We start from the raw sequence: 21597 nt of genomic DNA on the forward strand, positions 1-21597 counted from the left end.
TATCTAGGTCGCGAAAGTCACGTAATTTCCACGAACTCGAGGCGGTGAACCTCGCAGAGTTATCTCCGTGACACAACAGGGTCAGCGTTCAAGCGTTAAGGGCCCCGCCTCGTCAGGGGTGTATATGTGTTAGTGAGGCGGGATGATAAGCGCGACGTTCGCTGGTATTTCTAGCGCGGTATAACCTCTAAGCGCAAGGTTCTGAACTGACGCGCAGTCTTCTCGTTGCCACAGGATAACTGTGAAATTTGAGCGGTGGCCGTAAAATCATATGGCCGAGAAAAGACGATAAAGGTGTAATGCAAGTCCCTTAAGTGCTTTCAAGAATCTGTACTGGTTTTTTACGCCTAAAAATTACTCGTGAAAATTTGCGTTTTAGCCATTTTAACTCTTCTAAAAATACAGTTTAAAAACTTAATCCGAAATCGAAACTACTTTTCGGCCCTCAGCGAACTCTTAAATGCTTTTCGTAAACAGGCCACACTCGGATAGCTAGAGTAGTTTTGAAATAGTGTTGCTTTACCTGAAGCTCTGCTCACCGTATGTGTGCCCAGGTGGGCGGAACCCTTAAGGATGAAGTTTCTTACGTCCTGATAATGCAAAGGAATAAATAGTCCGAATTGTTAGCATTTAAGATTGGATCTGTTAAGGGGGTGCCTCCCATTTCAGGTCCAGATTTTATATTTACAGTAGTTACAGATAATCTTGTAGACTTTTTCAATTTTTAACTTTCACGAAATGAAAAATTTATACAGCGCATACTTTTTGCATAATCAGCTGCCAAAGTTACATTTTTTTACGTTTTTGGGTTGCACAAATAAGGAGAATTTAATTTATTGAAAAAATGTAACTTTTTAGGTTTAACTTCAATGCCATTGGCTACTTCAAGAAATGGTTTGAATTTCTTTCAGAAAATATTAATTAATTTTACCTGGCATTTCAAAATTATCAAATTGGTGACGATTTTGACAGCCAAAAAACATAAAATGAGTTTTTGTGATAAAAATGCAAACCATATCATGAAGTAGCCAGTGACATTGCAGTTGAACCTAAAAAGTTTCAGTTCTGCAATAAATTAAATTCTCATTATTTCTACAACCCAAAAAACGTTAAAAATGTAACTTTGGCAGCTGATTATGCAAAAAGTATGCGCTGTATAAATTTTTCATTTCGTGAAAGTTAAAAATTGAAAAAGTATAAAAGTTAATCAGTGATTAATATAAATATAAAATCATAACCTGAAATGGGAAGTACGCCCTTAAAGCGGCTGAGATCTCAATATTATGAAGTTTAAAGCTTTAGGCGCGTTTTGAAAAACATTACGACAGAATTTTTTTTACGATACGCGCGCAATATGTAAAAAAAAAACTACAGGATGAAAACAGACTACATACAAATAAATTCTTTATAAACTGGTCCAAAGTTAGATGTTTGTTTAAAAAGATAAAAAAAACTCGAAAGAAATCGCCGGGGATCATTGTTAAAAAAAAAAATATATGTTAACACTTCAGAAAGGAATCAGCGTTGGACTACCTGGAAATCACAAACTTGTTGCTATAAAGATAAGGTGTGGTCGTTTTCATTTCGACTTCAGCCATTGATGTGGCAAAAAACTGCACGTAATCAGATCCTAACTTTTTTTTTTGTAAATGGAACAGAAATATTCGTGTAAAATTACAGATTTTTGTTAATTTGTACATTCACATGAAAACAAATGTATCACTACAAAATAGTGTTCCCAGTAAACCTGAGTTTGGATTATTACCAGGGCATTTATTTTTTTGTATTTTCCCAGTACCGCCAATAGTTAAGGGAATTTTAAAACGTTTCTTGAATAGATTTCCAGTATTAACTGAGCACATAAAAAAACACAATAAAACAAAATAAAGTCTAAATATTGAATATTCGACCATATTTTCCATGGTTTTAAAAAAATTATGCTTAAACGAAACATAAATTAAAATGCGCCAAAATTCATAATAAATAGTATAATCTCGAAAAACGTATTTTATAAACACAAAAAATAACTACAGTCATTTGTTGTACAAAAATACAATATCATTGTTGTAGTTTTTAAAAATATTTCTTGGCAAATAGGTTCCAAAGGAATATTTTGTAAACGTACAGAACAATTTTCTAGCAGCGTAGATAGCCCTGTTGAGTCAGTCGCTGCATTTTACGCATAGATGGTGCTACCTGTTATGAATTTCATATTTATTTTTGAGATTTGACGCGTTCCAAATGGCAAAATTGTTTGAAGAAACAGTAACACGCACAGGTTTTTTTTTTTTCCTTTATAGTTTGAATGTTTCAACAGTGAGTAAATATCTATTGTCAAGTTTTGTCGAGTTTTGAATTGCCAACTAAGTTTCACTTCCGCCACATGTACAGAGTTTCAAGCGCTCTTTTTTTTTTTTTATGTATCTGAAAAATCGTGTTTGTATGGACAATTATGTAAGGGATGATTTTTGAATTTTTGACGTGAATAAGTCTTTAAAATTTCTTCCCTAGTGGGAGGCAATTCAAAAAAAACGAATAAAAACAAAATCGGGGGATACAGTTTGGTGTCGCAGCTACATATCTATCATCTCCATCCAAAATTTAATTACACCACTGGATAGATAATGGATCAAAGAATTTGTTATGCTGAGGACTGTGACGCTTCGCGCGCGGTGGAGGGTGGGGGGGAAGCGCCGCCATTTTGGGTTCATTTTGCTGCGTTTAGAGATTATCCATCTAGTATAACTTTTGACTCGGAGAAGCTACGACGTTCGTTTTGAATTTCATTCGTGAGCTCTCGTCAAAAATCTATCGTTTGCATACATAAGACATTAGTGTAAAATAGTTACAGTAAATATATATATATATAGTGTTAAAATAAATATATATTACCTGTTACGTACACGTATTCACGTACAACACACGGCCGTGTCCATAACACAGCCACACCCCATTTTTTTTTCTGTGTGGTCGTTCTAATTCAGGGTGTCCACAGTTAGTACTTTCGTACTAGATCTAGTACTTTTATAATTTTTTTAGTGGTCTAGTACATTTACGCTCAGATCTGGTACTTTTTCTTTAATATAATAATATTATAGTAACTCCAATATGTTTTATTATTAAGCGTAATTATTTTTAAAAACTATGGAATGTATGACTTGATGTAGGCTTTAGGACATACGCCATTGCTTAGCACATGTATGTCTTCAGAAGAAAACTACAAAAAAAACACAAATTAAGCAAAAATTGCTGTTGTCAGCCCCTTCTCAGTCGCACCTGTGTTTCCGTACCATGTGCGTCTCTGCCTGAGGACGGGAGCAGATAGCAGTTCCCGAAACGTCACTTGTTTCTGTTTTAGAAAACTGTTGTGTTTGTTTCGTCTTTTCGTTTGGTCGTGTTTTTGTCTCGTTTTGACTGTTGTGCTGAATTTTTTGGGTTCAATATTTTTTGTGCTGTCATCATTTGTGGGGTTTTTTTTCGTTTCTCTTTTTTTTTTTTTTTTTTGGAAAACTATTGTGTTTGTTTCGTCTTTTCGTTTTTCTGTGTTTTTTGTCTCGTTTCAACTGTTGTGTTGAATTTTTTTGGGTTCGGAATTTTTGTGCTGTCATCATTTGTGGTTTTTTTTTTCGTTTTTTTTGTTTTTCGTACTGTTAGTCCATTTTTCTTTGTTTTTTCCTTCTTTGTTGACCATATTCCTGTTGTGGAATATTGTGTGACGTTAAATCCTGACAACAGCAATTTTTGCTTAATTTGTGTTTTTTGTCATTTGTGTTTTTTTTTTAGTTTTCTTCTGCAGACATACATGTGCTAAGCAATGGCGTATGTTCAAAAGCCTACATCAAGTCATGTACTCCCATTGCACAAATCTTTCAAAGATAATATGGAATGTATGTGTGTGTGTGGTGTGATATTTAGGTTCGAGCATTGCAATGTCATAATAACTTCCTAAATTGTTCAAACCATAACAAATTATAATTTAGTACTTTTTTTTTCAAATCTAGTACTTTTTTCTCGCCTAAGTTGGTACGAAATATTTTTTTTTTCCTTGTGGACACCCTGTTCTGATTCCGACTAGAGTCGTCGACGTGACTAAGTCCACACGCAACCAGCTGCCTGCCTCTTCGCCCCCCCCCCCCCCCCCTCCTCATCACTAGGACAGAGGGCGGGTCTGCCAGGTAGCGGTTCGCTTGCGGCAGGTCGAGGTGACAAGGTCAGACGGCGTCGGCGTCGGATCGAACGCAGGCCGGATTTTTTCGGGAAGCCATCATTTCACAGACGAGAGAGCCACACCAGAAGTTCCACGAAGTTCATGCTCGCTTTTTTTTTTTCCCCGTACCACAACAGGTGTATTTATTTGGCGGGGAAAAAAAAAATCGTGGGCATTTATTCTCCAAATGCGCGGGTTTAACTTATACGTAGGGACCTGAAAAATTCGCGGTTTCGATGACCTCCAGGATAGCCTACACAGTCCTCTGTATACTCGGGTAAATAACGCCAGTTCGTTGGCTGCTGACTTGTGAGTGGTCTCAACTGGTTTGTCCGTCATTCGACACTCCTTTGGTGGAGGGTTTCTCACTGGCCCAGGGTCGCCCAGACGAAGAGTGAGCCAATAGCAAAAGCAGCTTTAAGGTATACGTGTGTGAATTTCAGACTATCGCGAAATGAATCTGCGAATTTTTCCGGTCTCTACTTATAAGATTTCATTCTTAAAATTAGCAAGAAGTAATTTAAAGAATTATTCAGTAAATGAAGATAAAACGGTATCTGTTTTTTTTTTTAGTCAAAAGAAGCATATTATAGTTTAGCTACATTATAAATACTTTAAAACATTGTGGATGGTTAGTTATATTAGGTAAGTATAGCTACATTAAAAATACTGTAAAATCATTTTATGGTTGCTTAGCAAATAACTTTTTAATATGTAGCCATCCAGCGCTAGGAAAACTGTTTACATGTTTTCACAGTATCTTTAATGTAGCTATCCTAACCAAATAAAATGTACACAATGTTTTAAAGTATTTATAATGTAGCTAACCTAACCTGATTGACCATTAGTATAGAGCCTTCGTAATTTTTATAAACATGTTAGATACAAAACGATTCATTATTCTAAAAATCAATCAGAAATAGCATAATTCCTTACCTGAAAATTACAATTTGCGTGAAATTGCAAGGGACCATATTTATTTACAAAGAACAAAAAAAAAACAGAAGATGCACGATCGTACGTTTGGCTCTCTCGTCTGTGAAAAGAAGGCTTCCCGATGTTTTCTGATTCCGCGGCACAAGGCATGCCGGGAGCATTCGTTTTCACTCGGCGCTTAGGGGCCGAACTTCTATTGCTACAATTTTCGAGCGTTACAAAAATTCCGATCGCGCGAGGGGAGTAGTCATGTGCGTGGTGGGGGAACCGGTAGAGGAGGAGAGTGCGTCAGCGGCGACGCCACTCCAACGCATGCGCTAGCGGTCGAATGGGAAGACAGGTACGTAGCGGAGCATGCTGTCTGCTAGTTGTAGCGGCCGGAAGGGGAGACGGCAGGGGAGAGGTAGAAATGACGCAGCAGTGATGCTACGGAATTCTCGTAACGCAGCTTCATTTTTTGACGTGACAACGTCTAATAAATCGATGAACGCTGGCTGCACACACGAAAAATTGTCCCACTACGGATGTCCCACTACGGATGTCCCACTACGGATATCCCACTACGGATATCCCACTACGGATGTGTCCTGTTTTTTTTTTCCTAACCTAACTAAATCCTAAGTGTGTTTGGGAGGGGTCCGGGTTAGGGAGGGACCTAAATGCGTCTCAGGCCGAAGCCTATCACGCCTTAGTCATGCTGGGATTAGCCATTTTCTGATTACACATGCGTGGCATCTCTCTGGTATGTTTCGGACGGTACAGAGAACTCGGCCGGCACGTGGCGGCGTACTGCTCAGGTTTCACCCCGCCATGCTGCAGGGATAGGCGGGTCGCGCCGGTTGGATCACGCCTGCGCATGTCACCACACATGGCTTGGGGCAGACGACAACATAGCGGGGTTTGAGGTTTTTGTTGTGCACCGCGCCACGGGAGTATATTCGCAAGGAAATGGCGTTCTTACAAGTACGTATTATTTTAATTACTAGTGTAAATCAGAATATTTAAACAGTGTTGTATGAGTATTGTTTTAGCTGTGTAACTAAATATTTATTGCTGGTATGATACTTTTCACGCTTTAGTTTGACATTGGTAATTATTTGTCATTAGTTATTATTTGATCAACTAAATCACACACCGTATTATAGTTATGAGCCCACGAGCGTGTAAATATTTCGAGTCCAACAGAGAATATGCTAGTTAAAAGAAATTCAAACAAATATCGTGCGTGGAATATTATTAATTTATAACATCTGAAACAATTTATTCCAATATGGCCTCGTGGCTGTGCGGTTAGCAATGCTGACCAATACTTGTTAAGTGTAATTTAAAATTAAGTTCATATGATGTATGTGTAAATATATTATAAATAAATATAGTGCTGAAAAAAGACATTGGGCAAACAAGCCCCCAGGACACTGCAAGAAAGTTTTTTTAAATTTTCCTTCAAATAAACTGTATTTTCTGTTTCTGTCCATGTAATATATAATGTAAAAAATGTAAATTTTGGCAAAAGAGCACAGAGTGCTGGCATGTCAACAAATATTGTATAAAACACTGTAAAGGGTACTTTATGTAAATAAAAACTCTTGAATACGAATACGAAAATACGAATACTACTAATCGATAGGTTGACGGATAAAATCCCGGCGGCTGAATTTTTTTTTTGTACTTGTAAAAATAAATACGGTGCGCACGACACTTCAAAAGTAATAAATATATTTGAATTAATGATTGCAAATAAAAGTAAATTTATTAATTAAATTGTACTTTTCATTTCACTCCTTTTTATCCATACAAAATAGTGATAATTCAATAAAGATGATTCAATTTTATTCATAAAACCATGCAGAGGTAGATTTTATTATACAAAAGATAGAAAAATTTAAAAAAATTTCTTCCTCAAAGAATATAATATTTTTAATGCCTAAATGTTTTGGTTGCAAAAACCTATTACGGCTCAGTCTCAGGCCGAATATGATATTTCATTTTCTTCTGGATCAATCATTTCATCAATGTTTTGTTATGACGTTGTCACGTTAAACTATCGTCCGTAAACCGACTTTACAGACAACCAATTTTTTTTTGTGTGTGAATTGTGTGATTGTAAATGTAAAAAAAAAAAAAACTTAAAGAGGTTAGCTTTATAAGTGTAATTTCTTTTAATATGTGATCACTGTGATTTAAAATGTCAACAAATTTAACAGCAGAAATCAATAACTCATTTCCATAAAAAATAAATAAACTGTAGATAATTTAAATGAAATGAAAGAAATATGGTAGCGTCAATCGTCAGCAGTTACGAAAAACTGAGGAGTAGACAAACACAAGCAGCGTTGCAAGAATTCCCGTAGCATCACTGCTGCGTCATTTCTGCCTCTCCCCTGCCGTCTCCCCTTCCGGCCGCTACAACTAGCAGACAGCATGCTCCGCTACGTACCTGTCTTCCCATTCGACCGCTAGCGCATGCGTTGGAGTGGCGTCGCCGCTGACGCACTCTCCTCTACCGGTTCCCCCACCACGCACCTAGCTATTACCCTCGTGCGATCGGAATTTTCGTAACGCTCTCTCAGCAAAGAAGTTTCACTTCAAAAATATTTCAGATCGAACACTGAGCGTCTGGGTTATGTTTAGTTAAATGAATTTCTACAGCCACCTGTCTCTGTAGCATAATTATTTCGTTGAAATAACTGGGGAGTTGTAAACGCCGCAAATGTATGTGAAAAATAAATGCATCGCCCTCCCACTTATATCAATGATATAATTATGTTACAGCTACAAAATTTTCGGTATTTGCAGAACTTCGTTCAATTTAACATAATTCCGATGCTCGGTGATCATATATTAAATACTTTGTCTATAATTTACGGTTTAATTTATTGATGTGCAGCCGCAACTTCAAAGTCGTGCACCAGCTTTGGGAAGCACATTGAAGCATGATTTGTAAAGAGTTTTAAAACTTTTTTTGTAGTGATAAACCTACAGCCGAATTTTGAAAGTCGAATTCCGACTTATCCTGTAGATCCTCAGGGATAGTGACGTATTTTTTTTTAAAAAAAATTGAATATCGACAGAAGATATTGTGAATTCGATGACAGATTGAGATTTAAAATATCTGTGATTTTACACACATAGAGTAATGTTTTGTGTACTTATAAAAAATGATGCCTTTGAAAACCAGTTGATAGGAAACATTTTGCCATACTACAAGAAAGATATTGTAACTTTGTACGACCAAAATCTATGGTTACTTTTGCCTATAGAAAAACGTACGAAAATCGGGACTAAAATTCAAATTTTTAATTGTTTCATTCAGCTTGATTTTTTTTAACCCGTGGAAAAAATAAACGAATATAAAATGATTAGATTTTTTTGTTTTGTTATGTTTATTAATTTACGAAGTTAACACCTGAAATCTATTCAGAAAAAGGTGTTCAAATAACTTTAACTATAGTAGGTAAAGGAAATACAAAGCAGCTTGCCTGAGTAAGAATCTGAACCCAGTATTACTGCGAATATCATTTTGTCGTAATATAGTTGTCTGCGTGTAAATGTACGAATTTTCACATATCTGAAATTTTTACATGAATATTTCTGTTCCATTTACAATAAAATACAGTAAACTCCCTATTATCCGCGCATGCTACGAAAAAATACAGCACATACGTAAAACTATATTTTATTTCAAGTGAGCAAATTTGAACTCTACTGACGAGTGTATTGTGTGCAGTATACAGTAAAACGCCACAGGCCTTCTCGGAACTCACGCAGTAGGCTGGCATGCGTTGCTATTTTTGTCTCTGTCACACTTTGTTTCTAGTCTCATGATTGAACACTTTTATGCTTACATTACTGAAATGTATTTTTTGTTAATTATTCAGTAAAATACTAAAATTTTAGCATCATTAAAAAAAATTTCTGTTAATTGTAACTTTTACTGTATCTACATGTTTAGAATTTTAAGTTAAAATTAGTGTTTCCTTTTTTGTTTCCCATTTTCCGCTCTTTTGCGGATTATCCACGATTTTCACTATCCGCGGTGTCCCTGCCACTTAATTTCGCGGATAATCGGGAGTGTACTGTACAAAAATTACAGTGTCGGTTCATTCGTCCGCAGCGCAGTTTACTCAAGCTCTTAACTTCGATGCAAAGAGTTCTGAGTTCGAAACCAGCTACACGCATGAATGTGTATGGCGTTTGTGTCCTTGGCCGATTCTTAGTTACAGTAGGTAAGCCGTTTCCGAGTTTGACCCACCATGAAAATGTGCCTCGCAAAATAAATAATATTAAAAATATATATTCGTCGGAAGAAGGAAATATTTAAAGTTAGCATTGCGACTTCTGTTGCAAAGTATTCCTATTAGGGAGCGTGTAGGCGAAAAATTATATACGTACTATATATTTCTGTGGCATGTTAAAATGCAAATAAATTTTTAGTATTCAGGCATCGCGTGGGAAACTAGGTGTTATATCAGTAAAACAACTGCCGTTGTAAAACACGATACTTTTCTTCTTTACTTTCGTAAATATGTAAATGAACCGCAAGGAAGAAAGAAAAAAATAAATAAATACCCAGTTCGCTTAACATTTTATCTATGCAATTCGGCCAACCAGGGCTGCAATTAACCCCATTATTTCACCCTTTTGTAATTTAAAGTGTTAATTTGCTGTTATTATATTCTAGCTTAGTGAGTAAATAATAACAATGCATCGCCGGACAACAAAAAATATTAATTTTAGTTTCAGCTCACAGCAACCCGCATTACCCACGGACATTTTTTTTTTGCGTGACGTCTAATAAATCGATGAACGCCGGCTGCACGCACTAAAAAGTGTCCCGTAACGCACATTTTCCCGTTACGCTCATTGTACGCTTGCGCCGCATCTATCTCTCTTCCACTCGATTGGAACAACCATCGATTCGACTTTTTCGAGGCACATTAAACTTGAAACACTCACATTCGTTTCCTACATTTCCTATCATCGTCCTATCCTTAACAGAATAACACAGATTGGAAGAAGTTAAACAGCAAACATGTATTAAAGTTATCGTTAAAATAACCTCTTCTTTAAAGTAATAAACACATTTTAATTAATGAGTGCAAATAAAAGTAAATTTATCAATTAAATTGTAGATTTCATTTCACTACTTTGTATCCATGCAAAATAGTGATAACTCAATAAAAATTATTCTATTTTATTCATAAATGTATGGAATCATTTCATCAATGTTTTGTTATGACGTCACGTTAAACTATCGTCCGTAAACCGACTTTACATACAACCAATATTTATGTCTAATAAATAGGGATGCCAGTTTGAAAAGTGAAGAGTAACCGAAATAGGATTATTTTGAAACCTTTCAAACATAAACAGGTCTGAGTATATTCGAGTTTTGCGTGTACATGCATACACATGTAGGGTAAGGGTATGCGAATGCGCCGTTATATACTACGAGCCGGCAAGTTTCTCAAAACGTTCGATTCCGGGTTTTTTCGTCTGCTTCGAGAGCAGACATTGGACACGAGCTGCTACCAATTTGAATAAAATAAAATTAATTTTGAGCAGAAATATGTGAAATATTTAAATCACGTTTGAAAAGTTACAAAAAAAATAATTTCCACGGTATTACAACTGTGAGACGAAATTACGAAGAATAGTGAAAAAAAAATATATTTATTTTTATTTATTTATTCAATTTTTGTTCTGTAGATCCCATATGGAGGTAAGGACTCCGGAATATAGAACAAGTCAATTAATACAAATATATACATATATACAAACAAACTGTACAACCACAAGAACTAAATATTACAGAGTACTTTTACATTTCAAAAGTAAGAAAGAGAGATTAAAAAAATAAAAGAAAATGGGTACATAAGAAATTGTATAAACTGAAGTTTAAAGCTCAGAGTGAAGAGTTAGTTTACAAATCTCAATATATTACAATGTATGACTGACTGTTTAAGAGATTTCTCCCCCTATTGTTTTGTTAACCCTGCCCTCTTAGCCTGGGGCCCCCATGGGCGTGGATACGGGATACGCCGTACACGCGAAACAGGAGAGGTGTTAGATATCAAGCTATGTCCAGAGGCTGGTGCGACGGAGACGTTTTATTATAAAATTTCTGTCTGCTAATCAAATGATTCGATAGTCGACGGAAACCACGTGGGAATTGCGTCTTGGAATTTGGTTGAAAACAAAATTTAAAGTAAAATTATTATCAAACTCTGCATTATTTTAAAGAATTCTGTGTTAGATTTCGTGTCATGATTCCACATTACAAGTGCGTTTGCAACATGAGAACGTGTTCATTGGCTTGTTTTACGCGAGGTTAGATTTTACAGTACTGAAAGATTCGCTTTTTTTTAATGTGTCCTAATGATTCCTGAGATCCAGTGATGGTACAAATCAACTCGTTGCCCGAACATTTACCTAGATACCCGAAGAATCCGCCAATATCACGGAAAGCTTTGTACCCATTCCCCGCTGTTCGTAAATTGACTGCGAATATATTAGCAACAATGTTATGTAGCTTAAAACACGTTCAATTGTCGGTTTTCTGTAACATGTTATTTTTTTCTAGTGAACTTGAAAAGGTTACAATCTCTTTAAAAGCCCGCAGATAAAATTAATTTATTTGTAAAGAGATTTTTAAATAATTATAATTTTATTGTGATAACTGCACACTTATGGCAACTGCATAGTTCAACTAGCTCAGTCAAAGAAAAAATAAAATTTGCAAGAGTGATAGGTTTTGCAAACACATCCAATGTTATGTGTCCAACCTTACTCGAGGGAAGAATTTCAAAGCCATATTTATTTCAGTCGCTCTTCTTCAAATTTTTACTGTCAAACATAGTTGAAGAGGAAATGTTTGAAAAAAAAAAGTTTTCAGCGCTAAAAATACTTCCAGCCAGTTTGCTTGTTAGCTGCTTAAAGCTGTATGAATCGCTATAGCTTTTAAACGGGGACGCACCACAACGCCGAACGTACAATAACGCTGAAAACCATAACGCCGAATGCCAAATTGACTACAACACCGACAGCTAGAAAACTGCTGTGTACCACAACGCCGAATTACCACAACGCCGAAATACATTAACCCCGAAAAATGTCATTGCAGGACTGCCACAAAGGTTAGGTTAGGTAAGGTTAGCACACAAATTCATTCAGTTGTTTTTCATTTTGCTCCTGTGCCCCTCCCCCTTCCATGCAGCAACATTTTTAGGCGTTACTGTATTTCGGCGTTGTGGTTCACAGCAGTTTTCTAGCTGTTGGCGTTGCGGTCAATTTGGCATTCGGCGTTATAGTATTCGGCGTCATTGTACGTTCGGCGTTGTGGTATTTCGGCGTTGTGGTAACGACCCCTTTTAAACCTCTGTCTCACAATCCAATACGGTAACGTCATTTCCTCATGATTTTAATTCAAGGTTATTTTTCTCTGAATTTATTCTGATAAATCTATTGCGCAAAAATTTCGTTACAACTTGTGTTGTTTCTAACAGCGTTGAAATGTTAAGCCAGTTTACGTAATCGTGGTCACTACTTTGACGTTTGACAAACTCGCAAATAACTTTTAGTAAACATCTAGTGAAAAAAATTGGTTGTCTGTAAAGTCGGTTTACGGACGATAGTTTAACGTGACAACGTCATTACAAAACATTGATTAAATGATTGCATACTTTTATGAATAAAATTGAATCATTTTTATTTTAATAATTAAAGAATAAATACTTGAAATTATACTAGTAATCAGATTTGTAAAATGCAAGAATAATTAATCTTTATTGCCGAAATTGTTGTTGTAATGAGCAATGGAAACCACATTAACTTTTCACTTCACTTTATAACCAGTCGACGAAACAGTTCACGTGTAGATGTAAGTTGTGTGCTGCCGCTGTCTTTCTTCTCCTCGGACGCATAGGCCAATCGAGTGGAAGAGAGATAGACGCGGCGCAAGCGTACAATGAGCGTAACGGAACAATGAGCGTAACGGGTCACAGCATAACGGAACAATGTACGTAACGGGACACTTTTTCGTACGTGCACCCGGCGTTCAAGAATTTATTAGACTTTGTCACGTTAAAAATTTTCAATTAAATAACCAATGCAAAATCGATTTCATCATATTTCCTAGATTCCTGTGATCAGGTTCAACGGAGGCATAAGTGACCTGTGATTGAATATGGTGTAGGCCAATGATGTGTGGGTATGACGTGTGATCAAAGAACCTTCACTTAGTGTTAATAATAATGGATAACAATAAAACTAGATGCTAGTAGCTCTTAAAAACTGCAACTTGAAATTCGTACAGCAATCTTAATGTTTGCTGTTGTATGACTTTATGTAAGCTTTTGGACATACGCCATTTCTAAGCATTTTTTATTTTATTTTATATGGACTGAATTTCAAGCCGTAGTGCCGAAATTTCATTGTTCAAATGTGATTTTTGACAGTGATATGCGGCAATTCTTTCACTCAGTAGCTTTTGGCTGGCTTTCCGGGTTATTTGTTGAGCCTGTTTGCTGTTGACCGGGGATTTGACTGTGAGTCCCCTAGGAATGACTCCCTTACTGCGACATTTACAGAGAAAAGTCAAGTTATTGGAACATTGTGATAGATCAATTATTTTCTTTGCCAACTTCCTCAGCGAAATATGCATACCGGGTCCATACCGGGCATTGATCAGCAATGGCGTATGTCCAAAAGCTTACATCAAGTCATGCACTCCCATTGCACAAATCTTTCAAAGATAATATTGATGTTGTATGTTCATTTAAATAAAAGAGAAGGTTAGTGTGATTTCTGCAGTTGCAAATTAGATGCTAAATAAAATATATTAGGCTCGTACTTTTAGCGATCAAGTATGTAGATTCGTTAGTTTTTTGCGTGCCCGATTTGTTTTTCGCGTGCCAACCACTAGTATGCATGCCATTGGTTTGCCGTCCATGGTGTAGGATATGTGTAGGAGTAATTATAAGAGATTCGTTAGTATTCATGTGATACTTACGTTTTTGTTTATCGTATTTAATTTTCTATAACAAAAACCTATTTTATCTGATCTAAAATTATATTAGTATATGAATATTTAATTTTTTTCTATATAAATCATGTGGGTTTCTTTAGTTTTTAATTTTTAATACCCAAAGTTATGTTAAGCAGTTTATGTGTTAAGATTTTTTTTAACTTACTCGTAATTTTTTTATACTTAGTTTATATTACTGAAGTCTTAAAAAAGAGTTTTACCATTCTTTCTAGTTGGTAAGTATTTATGCCAGCTTAGTCACACGCGTTCGGTTTCAGTATCATTCTACACTTTGCAAAAAATTGTTAGTGATTGAAGAAGACAAAGCAATATTTTGTCAAAAAAAAATTGGTTGTCTGTAAAGTCGGTTTACGGACGATAGTTTAACGTGACAACGTCATAACTAAACATTAATGAAATGATTGCATACTTTTATGAATAAAACTGAATTATTTTTATATAATTACCACTATTTTGTATGAATACAAAGGAGGAGTGAAATGAACTCTACAATTTAATTGATAAATTTACTTTTACTTGTACTCATTAATTCAAATAAGTATGTTTATTATGATTAATTTAACTATAACTTTTATACATGTTTGCTATTTAACTTCTTACAATCTGTGTTATTCTGTTAAGAATAGGACGATGATAGGAAAAGTAGGAAACGAATGGGAAGGTTTCAAGTTTAATGTGCCTCGAAAAAGTCAAATCGATGATTGTTCCAATCGAGTGGAAGAGAGATATATGCGGCGCAAGTGTACAATGAGCGCAACGGGACACATAGTAACGGGAAAATGTGCGTTACGGGACACTTTATAGTGCCTGCAGCCGACGTTCTTCGATTTATTAGACGTTGTCACGTCAATAAGTTCTTGGGATGAGACATATTTATCCGAAGTACATTTGATTCGTTTTCATTTTCTTGGACACATTTAGGGCCGTCAAATGTGGTGGTAATCAAGGAGGGGAGGGGGGGTAACTCCCCCAGACGCAGTTGTTCATTTGACCGGGAGAAGCAGGATGAATATTTCGTCTATTGCTAATCGAATTCCTATGCAAACTTTCAAGTTGCGTGATACGTCCAGGATCACGTGTACTGTTATTGCCGCGGAGAAGTTTAAATAATTTAGAAAAAATTTTGACGTGACAACGTCTAATAAATCGACGAACGCTGGCTGCACGCACGAAAAAGGATGACTCATTGTTCAGTTACGCTCATTGTACGCTTGCGCCGCATCTATCTCTCTTCCACTCGATTGGAACAACCATCGATTTGACTTTTTCGAGGCAAATTAAACTTGAAACACTCCCATTCGTTTCCTACTTTTCCTCTCATCGTCCTATCCTTAACAGAATAACACAGATTGGAAGAAGTTAAATAGCAAACATATAAAAGTTATAGTTAAAATAATCTGTTCGTTAAAGTAATAAACATATTTGAATTGATGAGTGCAAATAAAAGTAAATTTATCAATTAAATTGTAGATTTCATTTCACTCCTTCTTTGTATTTATACAAAATAGTAATAATTCAATAAAATGATTCAATTTTATTCATAAAAGTGTGCAATCATTTCATCAATGTTTTGTTATGACGTTGTCGCGTTAAATATCGTCCGTAAACCTACTTTACAGACAACCAATTTTTTTTTATGTGTAAACATCTCATCACTAGGCAAACATAGCGTTTGGCGGGATGGCGCGAACTAAAGTTCACAAAGCCAAAGGGAATTTTAACAAGATGGACAGTACTTTAATAACATTCCTTGTCGAAAATAAGGTCCAAAGCCGGGGATCGGTATATTTTTTTTAAAGTCTCTCTCGCTTTTATCAGAGCCATTTCTCTGTATGGTTTAAAATTTCGGTCTCCCGTCCAATTGATTCGACGGTCGACGTAGCTGCTCCGGCAGCGAATTCTAGCGGCGGGCGCGGAAACTACGTGTGATTCGCGTCCGGAAATGTAGCTGAGAACACGATCTATATTGTGTTTATCACGCTCGGCGTTATTTTTTAATTTTGCGTCCAATCTTCGTATTAGCAAGTGTATTTGCAACATGATAACAAATTAAATTGCTCGTTATATTTTTTATGTGACGTCTAATAAATGTTGAACGCCGGCTGCACACACGAAAAAGTGTCCCGTTACGCTCATTGTACGCTTGCACCGCATCTATCTCTCTTCCACTTGATTGGAACAACCATCAATTTGACTTTTTCGAGGCACATTAAACTTGAAACACCCCCATTCGTTTCCTACTTTTCCTATCATCGTCCTATCCTTAACAGAATAACACAGATAATTCAATAAAAATTTATTAATTTTTTTCATAAAAGCATGCAATTATTTCATCTATGTTTTGTTTATGACGTTCACATTAAACTATCGTCCGTAAACCGACTTTACAGACAACCAATTTTTTATTTATTTGTACACTGGGGAGTTTGAAACTTTATGCATTGCTTAGCGTGTGTAGGGGGGGGGGGGGAGGGACAAAATCATTTCCCCCGGAGGCCGTTCCGTTTGTTTCTCTCGACGTCCTGGCACACGTGTTTCTCCCAGTTAAAGGCCGTCGTTTCGAGTTAAAGAGGAAGAGCGGTCGTTTTCCGGATCTTTGATTTTATGACTTTTGGAGGAGTGGGGTGTAGTGAAGGGGGGAAGCTGTTGGTTTACGGTCCTCACGTAAAGACTAGCGAACACGTGCAAAATTGGCGACGCTCCAAGAATTCTCCCCCCCCCCCGAAAAATCTACACACTTCCCCCCAACCACCATCCATGCACATATATCAGGAACTTCACGATGACATAGGACCATCATAGACCAAACTACTTTGCACAGTCTATGTCACGTACTGTATTTTTTATTTTATTTTTGTAAATGGAACAGAAGTATTCATGGAAAAAAAACTATAGATGTTTGTAAATTTGTACACACGCGTGAAAACAACTTAATCACTACACAATAGTGTTCCCAGCAATGCTGAGTTTGGATTCTCACTCCGGCATTTTTTTTTTTTTTTTTAATTTTTGTCCCAGTACCTGGAATAATTAAAGTGATTTGGAAACCTTTCCCTGAATAGCTTTCCAGCATTAACTGCGCACATTAATAAGCATAATGGAACAAAATAATGTCATTATTTAATATTCAATTTTCTTTTTTTTTCTTTTTTTTAAATATGTTTGAATGAAAAATCTTAAAACATATAATTGTGCGCCAATTTCTGAAATAAATACTCAGTATTATGACGAAAAAAATGTATTTTATTTATACAAAAAAAATAACTATAGCCATGTGTTGTAGAAAGTTAGAAATTTTTATTTTTAGTATTACAAACCATTTCTTGCCAACTAGTTTCAAAAGGAATATTTTGTAAACGTACATAATTTTTTTTCGGTGCGTGACTCGTCTGCAGTTTTGAAAGTTATCGAATGCAAGAGGCCAGTGGCGGCCATTTCTCAACTGTCACTTGCGACAACATTGGCGGAATAATACGTGGGCCAATCAGCACTTCTTGTAGATAACCGTCTAACTTAGGGAAAATACACACGTCAGATATTAAAAAATAGGACAATAATATAATAAAAGCCATCGACAAATATTCAGAAATGCGTTGACAAATATAATCAACAAATACTATAACTGCGTTGACAAATAGGCTATTATAATATGCTTCTACAATATGTAAGGTGGAACACTAGAATATATTTATATATAACAGTGCTGAAAAATATTCTGTTTTTTTTTTGGGGGGGGGGGGTGTTTCTATGCACAAAAGGTATGAAAGCTGAAATATCAGTTAAACTAAGTTCGTTGATTACATTAATCATAACTTTGCTAATTATCGTTAAAATATATATAATATGTAAATTAGTTTATTCCTTTATTTCAAGAATCCAGATTTTTTTTCTTCCAAAAAAAGTGAACAATAAAAAATAATAAAATGTTTAACATTCTATGCATGGATAATTTAACTGAAAATGATGTTACTATAGAACAGGTTTATTTTTCTGGTTTGTTTTATGTTTGATTTATTTCAAGAGAAAAAATTATAACAAATGAATACAGAACAAGAAATTACCCACAGAAAATAATTTTCTGTAATTTTACAAAAGATTCCTTTGGAAACCAGTTGCCAAGGAAAAGTTTGCAATACTAAATAAACGATACTGTAACTTTGTAGAACATATAGCTATGGTAATATTTTCATATATGAAATACGCTTTTCGTGATAATACAGAGAATATCTTAAGAAAATTTGCGCATGAAATTATATTTTAATCATGTTTAATTCAAGCATTTTTTTGACGTGACAACGTCTAATAAATCGAAGAACGCCGGCTGCACGCACGTATAAGTGTCCCGTAACGCGCATTGTCCCGTTACGCTATGTCCCGTTACGCTCATTGTACGCTTGCGCCGCATCTATCTCTCTTCCACTCGATTGGAACAACCATCGATTCGACTTTTTCGAGGCACATTAAACTTGAAACACTCCCATTCGTTTCCTACTTTTCCTATCATCGTCCTATCCTTAACGGAATAACACAGATTGGAAGAAGTTAAATAGCAAACATGTGTAAAAGTTATAGTTAAAATAATCTCTTCGTTAAATTAATAAACATATTTGAATTGATGAGTGCAAATAAAAGTAAATTTATCAATTAAATTGTAGATTTCATTTCACTCCTTCTTTGTATCCATACAAAATAGTGTAAATTCAATAAAAATTATTAAATGTTATTTCTGAAAGTATTCAATAATTTCATCAATGTTTTGTTATGATTTTGTCACGTTAAACTATCGTCCGTAAACCGACTTTACAGACAACCAATTTTTTTAGCCGTTATTATATGCATATTTGTGGAGTAAGTGTTCGAAAGCCACGTTATCCCCACGTGATATTATCAAAAATTTATTTATACTTGTGTGTTGTACACACGTTCCTTCATTCAAAATTTTTTCTACGATTAATTTAACTAACACAAGCTACAGTTCTTCGTAATTTAGATGATATGAAATCTTCGTACGAAATACGCCGTATTTAGACTTCCCGATTTGTGTGTTTCGTACCAAACAAAATGTACACACGCACACACGTGGACAAAATAAGAGTTTTCTCACTGTAGACTTAATCAGTTTAATGTTTCGTTGATATTCCGTGAGTATTTGTTTGAAGTCATGTTCGAAGTAAGTGAATTCAAGTGTCCATATATTGACTGAGATTCCTGCATAACTTTTAACCAGCGTTCTTCTTTAATTGAAGGGGAAACATTTTAACAGTGTGCTTGGACACAAATTCCGTCAACAAAACAAATCTAACTGGACAGTCAAGGCCTGTATGCGTGAAATGGAAAACTTTAGAATATTCAAAAAGTTTTTTCTTATAAATATGTTTACTGTCCGTATCACAAGAGCGGACATTTTGAATTCCAGCGGAGGAATACACCCTCCCACTCTTCCTACGGAGGTCTATAGTTCACCTCACATTTTAACAGTTCTTAAAACTATTTAAACTTTGTCTTCTCAGTCTTCTACCAGCAGTCTTTGCAAACAAATTCGTTATTCGCCAACAAACATCGTGCGATGATTCGCAAGTGGAATTATGTGGGAAAATGGTGAATCAGAATGTCCACACAAATCTCTTAATAAAATTTCCCTGACTTTTCCCTGACTTTCCATTACCAATACCAAAAAGAATCCCCTGATAATTCTGATTTTTTTTTTAATTTACCTATTTTCCAAAACTTCTGAACGCAATAACAAAAAAAAATACAACCATCACTATCCCCATAGCTGGCCTAGTTAAAACAGAACTTTGCATTCTCCCGGAGGGGGGGGGGGGGGGGTGAAATAAAAGAATTTTTTTTTTCACAGTCCGTGCGATGGTAGACTGGAGCATGACATTTTCCCGTGAAATCATCATCACATAGGCTGCGGGGGGGGGGGGGGGGTGGGGTTTTATTTCTATTCGTTTACCAGGTTTTCAAGTGAATTTCCTGACTTTTCAGAACGTGTGTAACGGTCGAATTCGAGACAAGTTGAAGCGAATCAGAATATGGACCTATATCTTAATATATATAAATCCAGTGTCCTGATGTTTGTTACCAGTGAACTCTTCACCAAGTCAACCGATTTCGATGAAAATTGGCATTTATGTGTATTTTTTTTTCCAACTTGAGAGATAGGATAGTTTTTATTTCGATTAATGGTCTTAAAAATTTATAATTAATAATAAATAACCGATCGCCATGGGGAAACAAAAAATCAGAGATCATAAACATACAAACGGTAATTGTGTGACATTTCTCTATGTCCAACGCACTGTCATATATATAGCGCTATCCAGTTTGCTTTTAACTCGCAGACAATAAAGCTCCATGTGTTCAAACCGGGGCAAACGCCGGGTACTGCAGACAGTATATAAATATATTTTTTTTACCTGCATGTTTGTCGGCCAGATGCATGCCCTGTCGCCTCCAGCTCTCGCACACGCACGCACGCACACACGCACGAGCGCGCGCGCACGCACTAACGCGCGCACGGAACTCCTGTGCGGGTGCGAAACGGAACGACGACGGAGCGATGTGTCGCTAGCGCGGGCCGGCCGAGCACTGAAGCGGGTCTCCGCAGGTAGTTTCCGAATCCCATGACGAAGAGGGGAGGGGGTGGGAGGGTTTGAAACTTGCTGGGGGGGGGGGGGACAAGAAAGAGAGGGGGAGAAGTGACAACTGCGCGCGTCACACCACTGCGCATGCGCAGGCTACTCCCGGCGTAGGTCAAGGTGCATGCCGGTGCGCGGACGCACTTTGAGATTCACATACCCCGAGTCAGTCGCCCCCACCCCCCCTTAACAACAAGTTATGCCCAAAACCCCAATGCGGACAAAAATGTCCAAAAAAAAAAAAACACCACTGCGCATGCGCAGGCTACTCCCGGCGTAGGTCAAGGTGCATGCCGGTGCGCGGACGCACTTTGAGATTCACATACCCCGAGTCAGTCGCCCCCACCCCCCCCTAACAACAAGTTATGCCCAAAACCCCAATGCGGACAAAAATGTCCAATTGCCCGCCCTTGCTTAGTAGATATTTTCTTCTCTGTCCAACTCTTCTTCCAGAACCATCCTTCTGTTTCCTGTAACCAACCTGCTTGTAATTAATGCATGAAATTTTGCATCCCGCATGTCAGTGCCCAGGGTTTTCCCTGTGTCTATGCAGGTTTTACCTGGGGCCCAACTTATCTAGTTGTTAGTCTAGTATAGTCAGTGAGGGGAGCTAGTCATGGCGCCAATTTCTGCCATGGCTGGCCAATCCCCGCTCCTAGCACATGATGCATGCTCCCTCTCCCGCATGGCTTAAACCCTGCATGATTAGAGTGTATGGGCTTCAGCCTGAGACGCACTTAGAGTCTCTCCCTAACCCAGGCCCC

General features: G+C 36.7%; 1 protein-coding gene across 1 annotated transcript in view; it reads right to left on the reverse strand.

Moving 5' to 3' along the window:
* The window catches only part of LOC134540781 (uncharacterized), a 227861-nt gene extending 207076 nt beyond the window's left edge, over positions 1–20785 (reverse strand). The window contains exon 1 of the mRNA XM_063383698.1: positions 20612–20785. Within this exon, the coding sequence (XP_063239768.1) occupies positions 20612–20636 (25 nt within the window). The 5' untranslated portion in view covers positions 20637–20785. The remainder of the gene's footprint in view (positions 1–20611) is intronic.
* Positions 20786–21597: the final 812 nt, after the last annotated feature.

This window comes from Bacillus rossius, chromosome 17, assembly GCF_032445375.1.
Source record: "Bacillus rossius redtenbacheri isolate Brsri chromosome 17, Brsri_v3, whole genome shotgun sequence".
NCBI classification, from domain to species: domain Eukaryota; kingdom Metazoa; phylum Arthropoda; class Insecta; order Phasmatodea; family Bacillidae; genus Bacillus; species Bacillus rossius.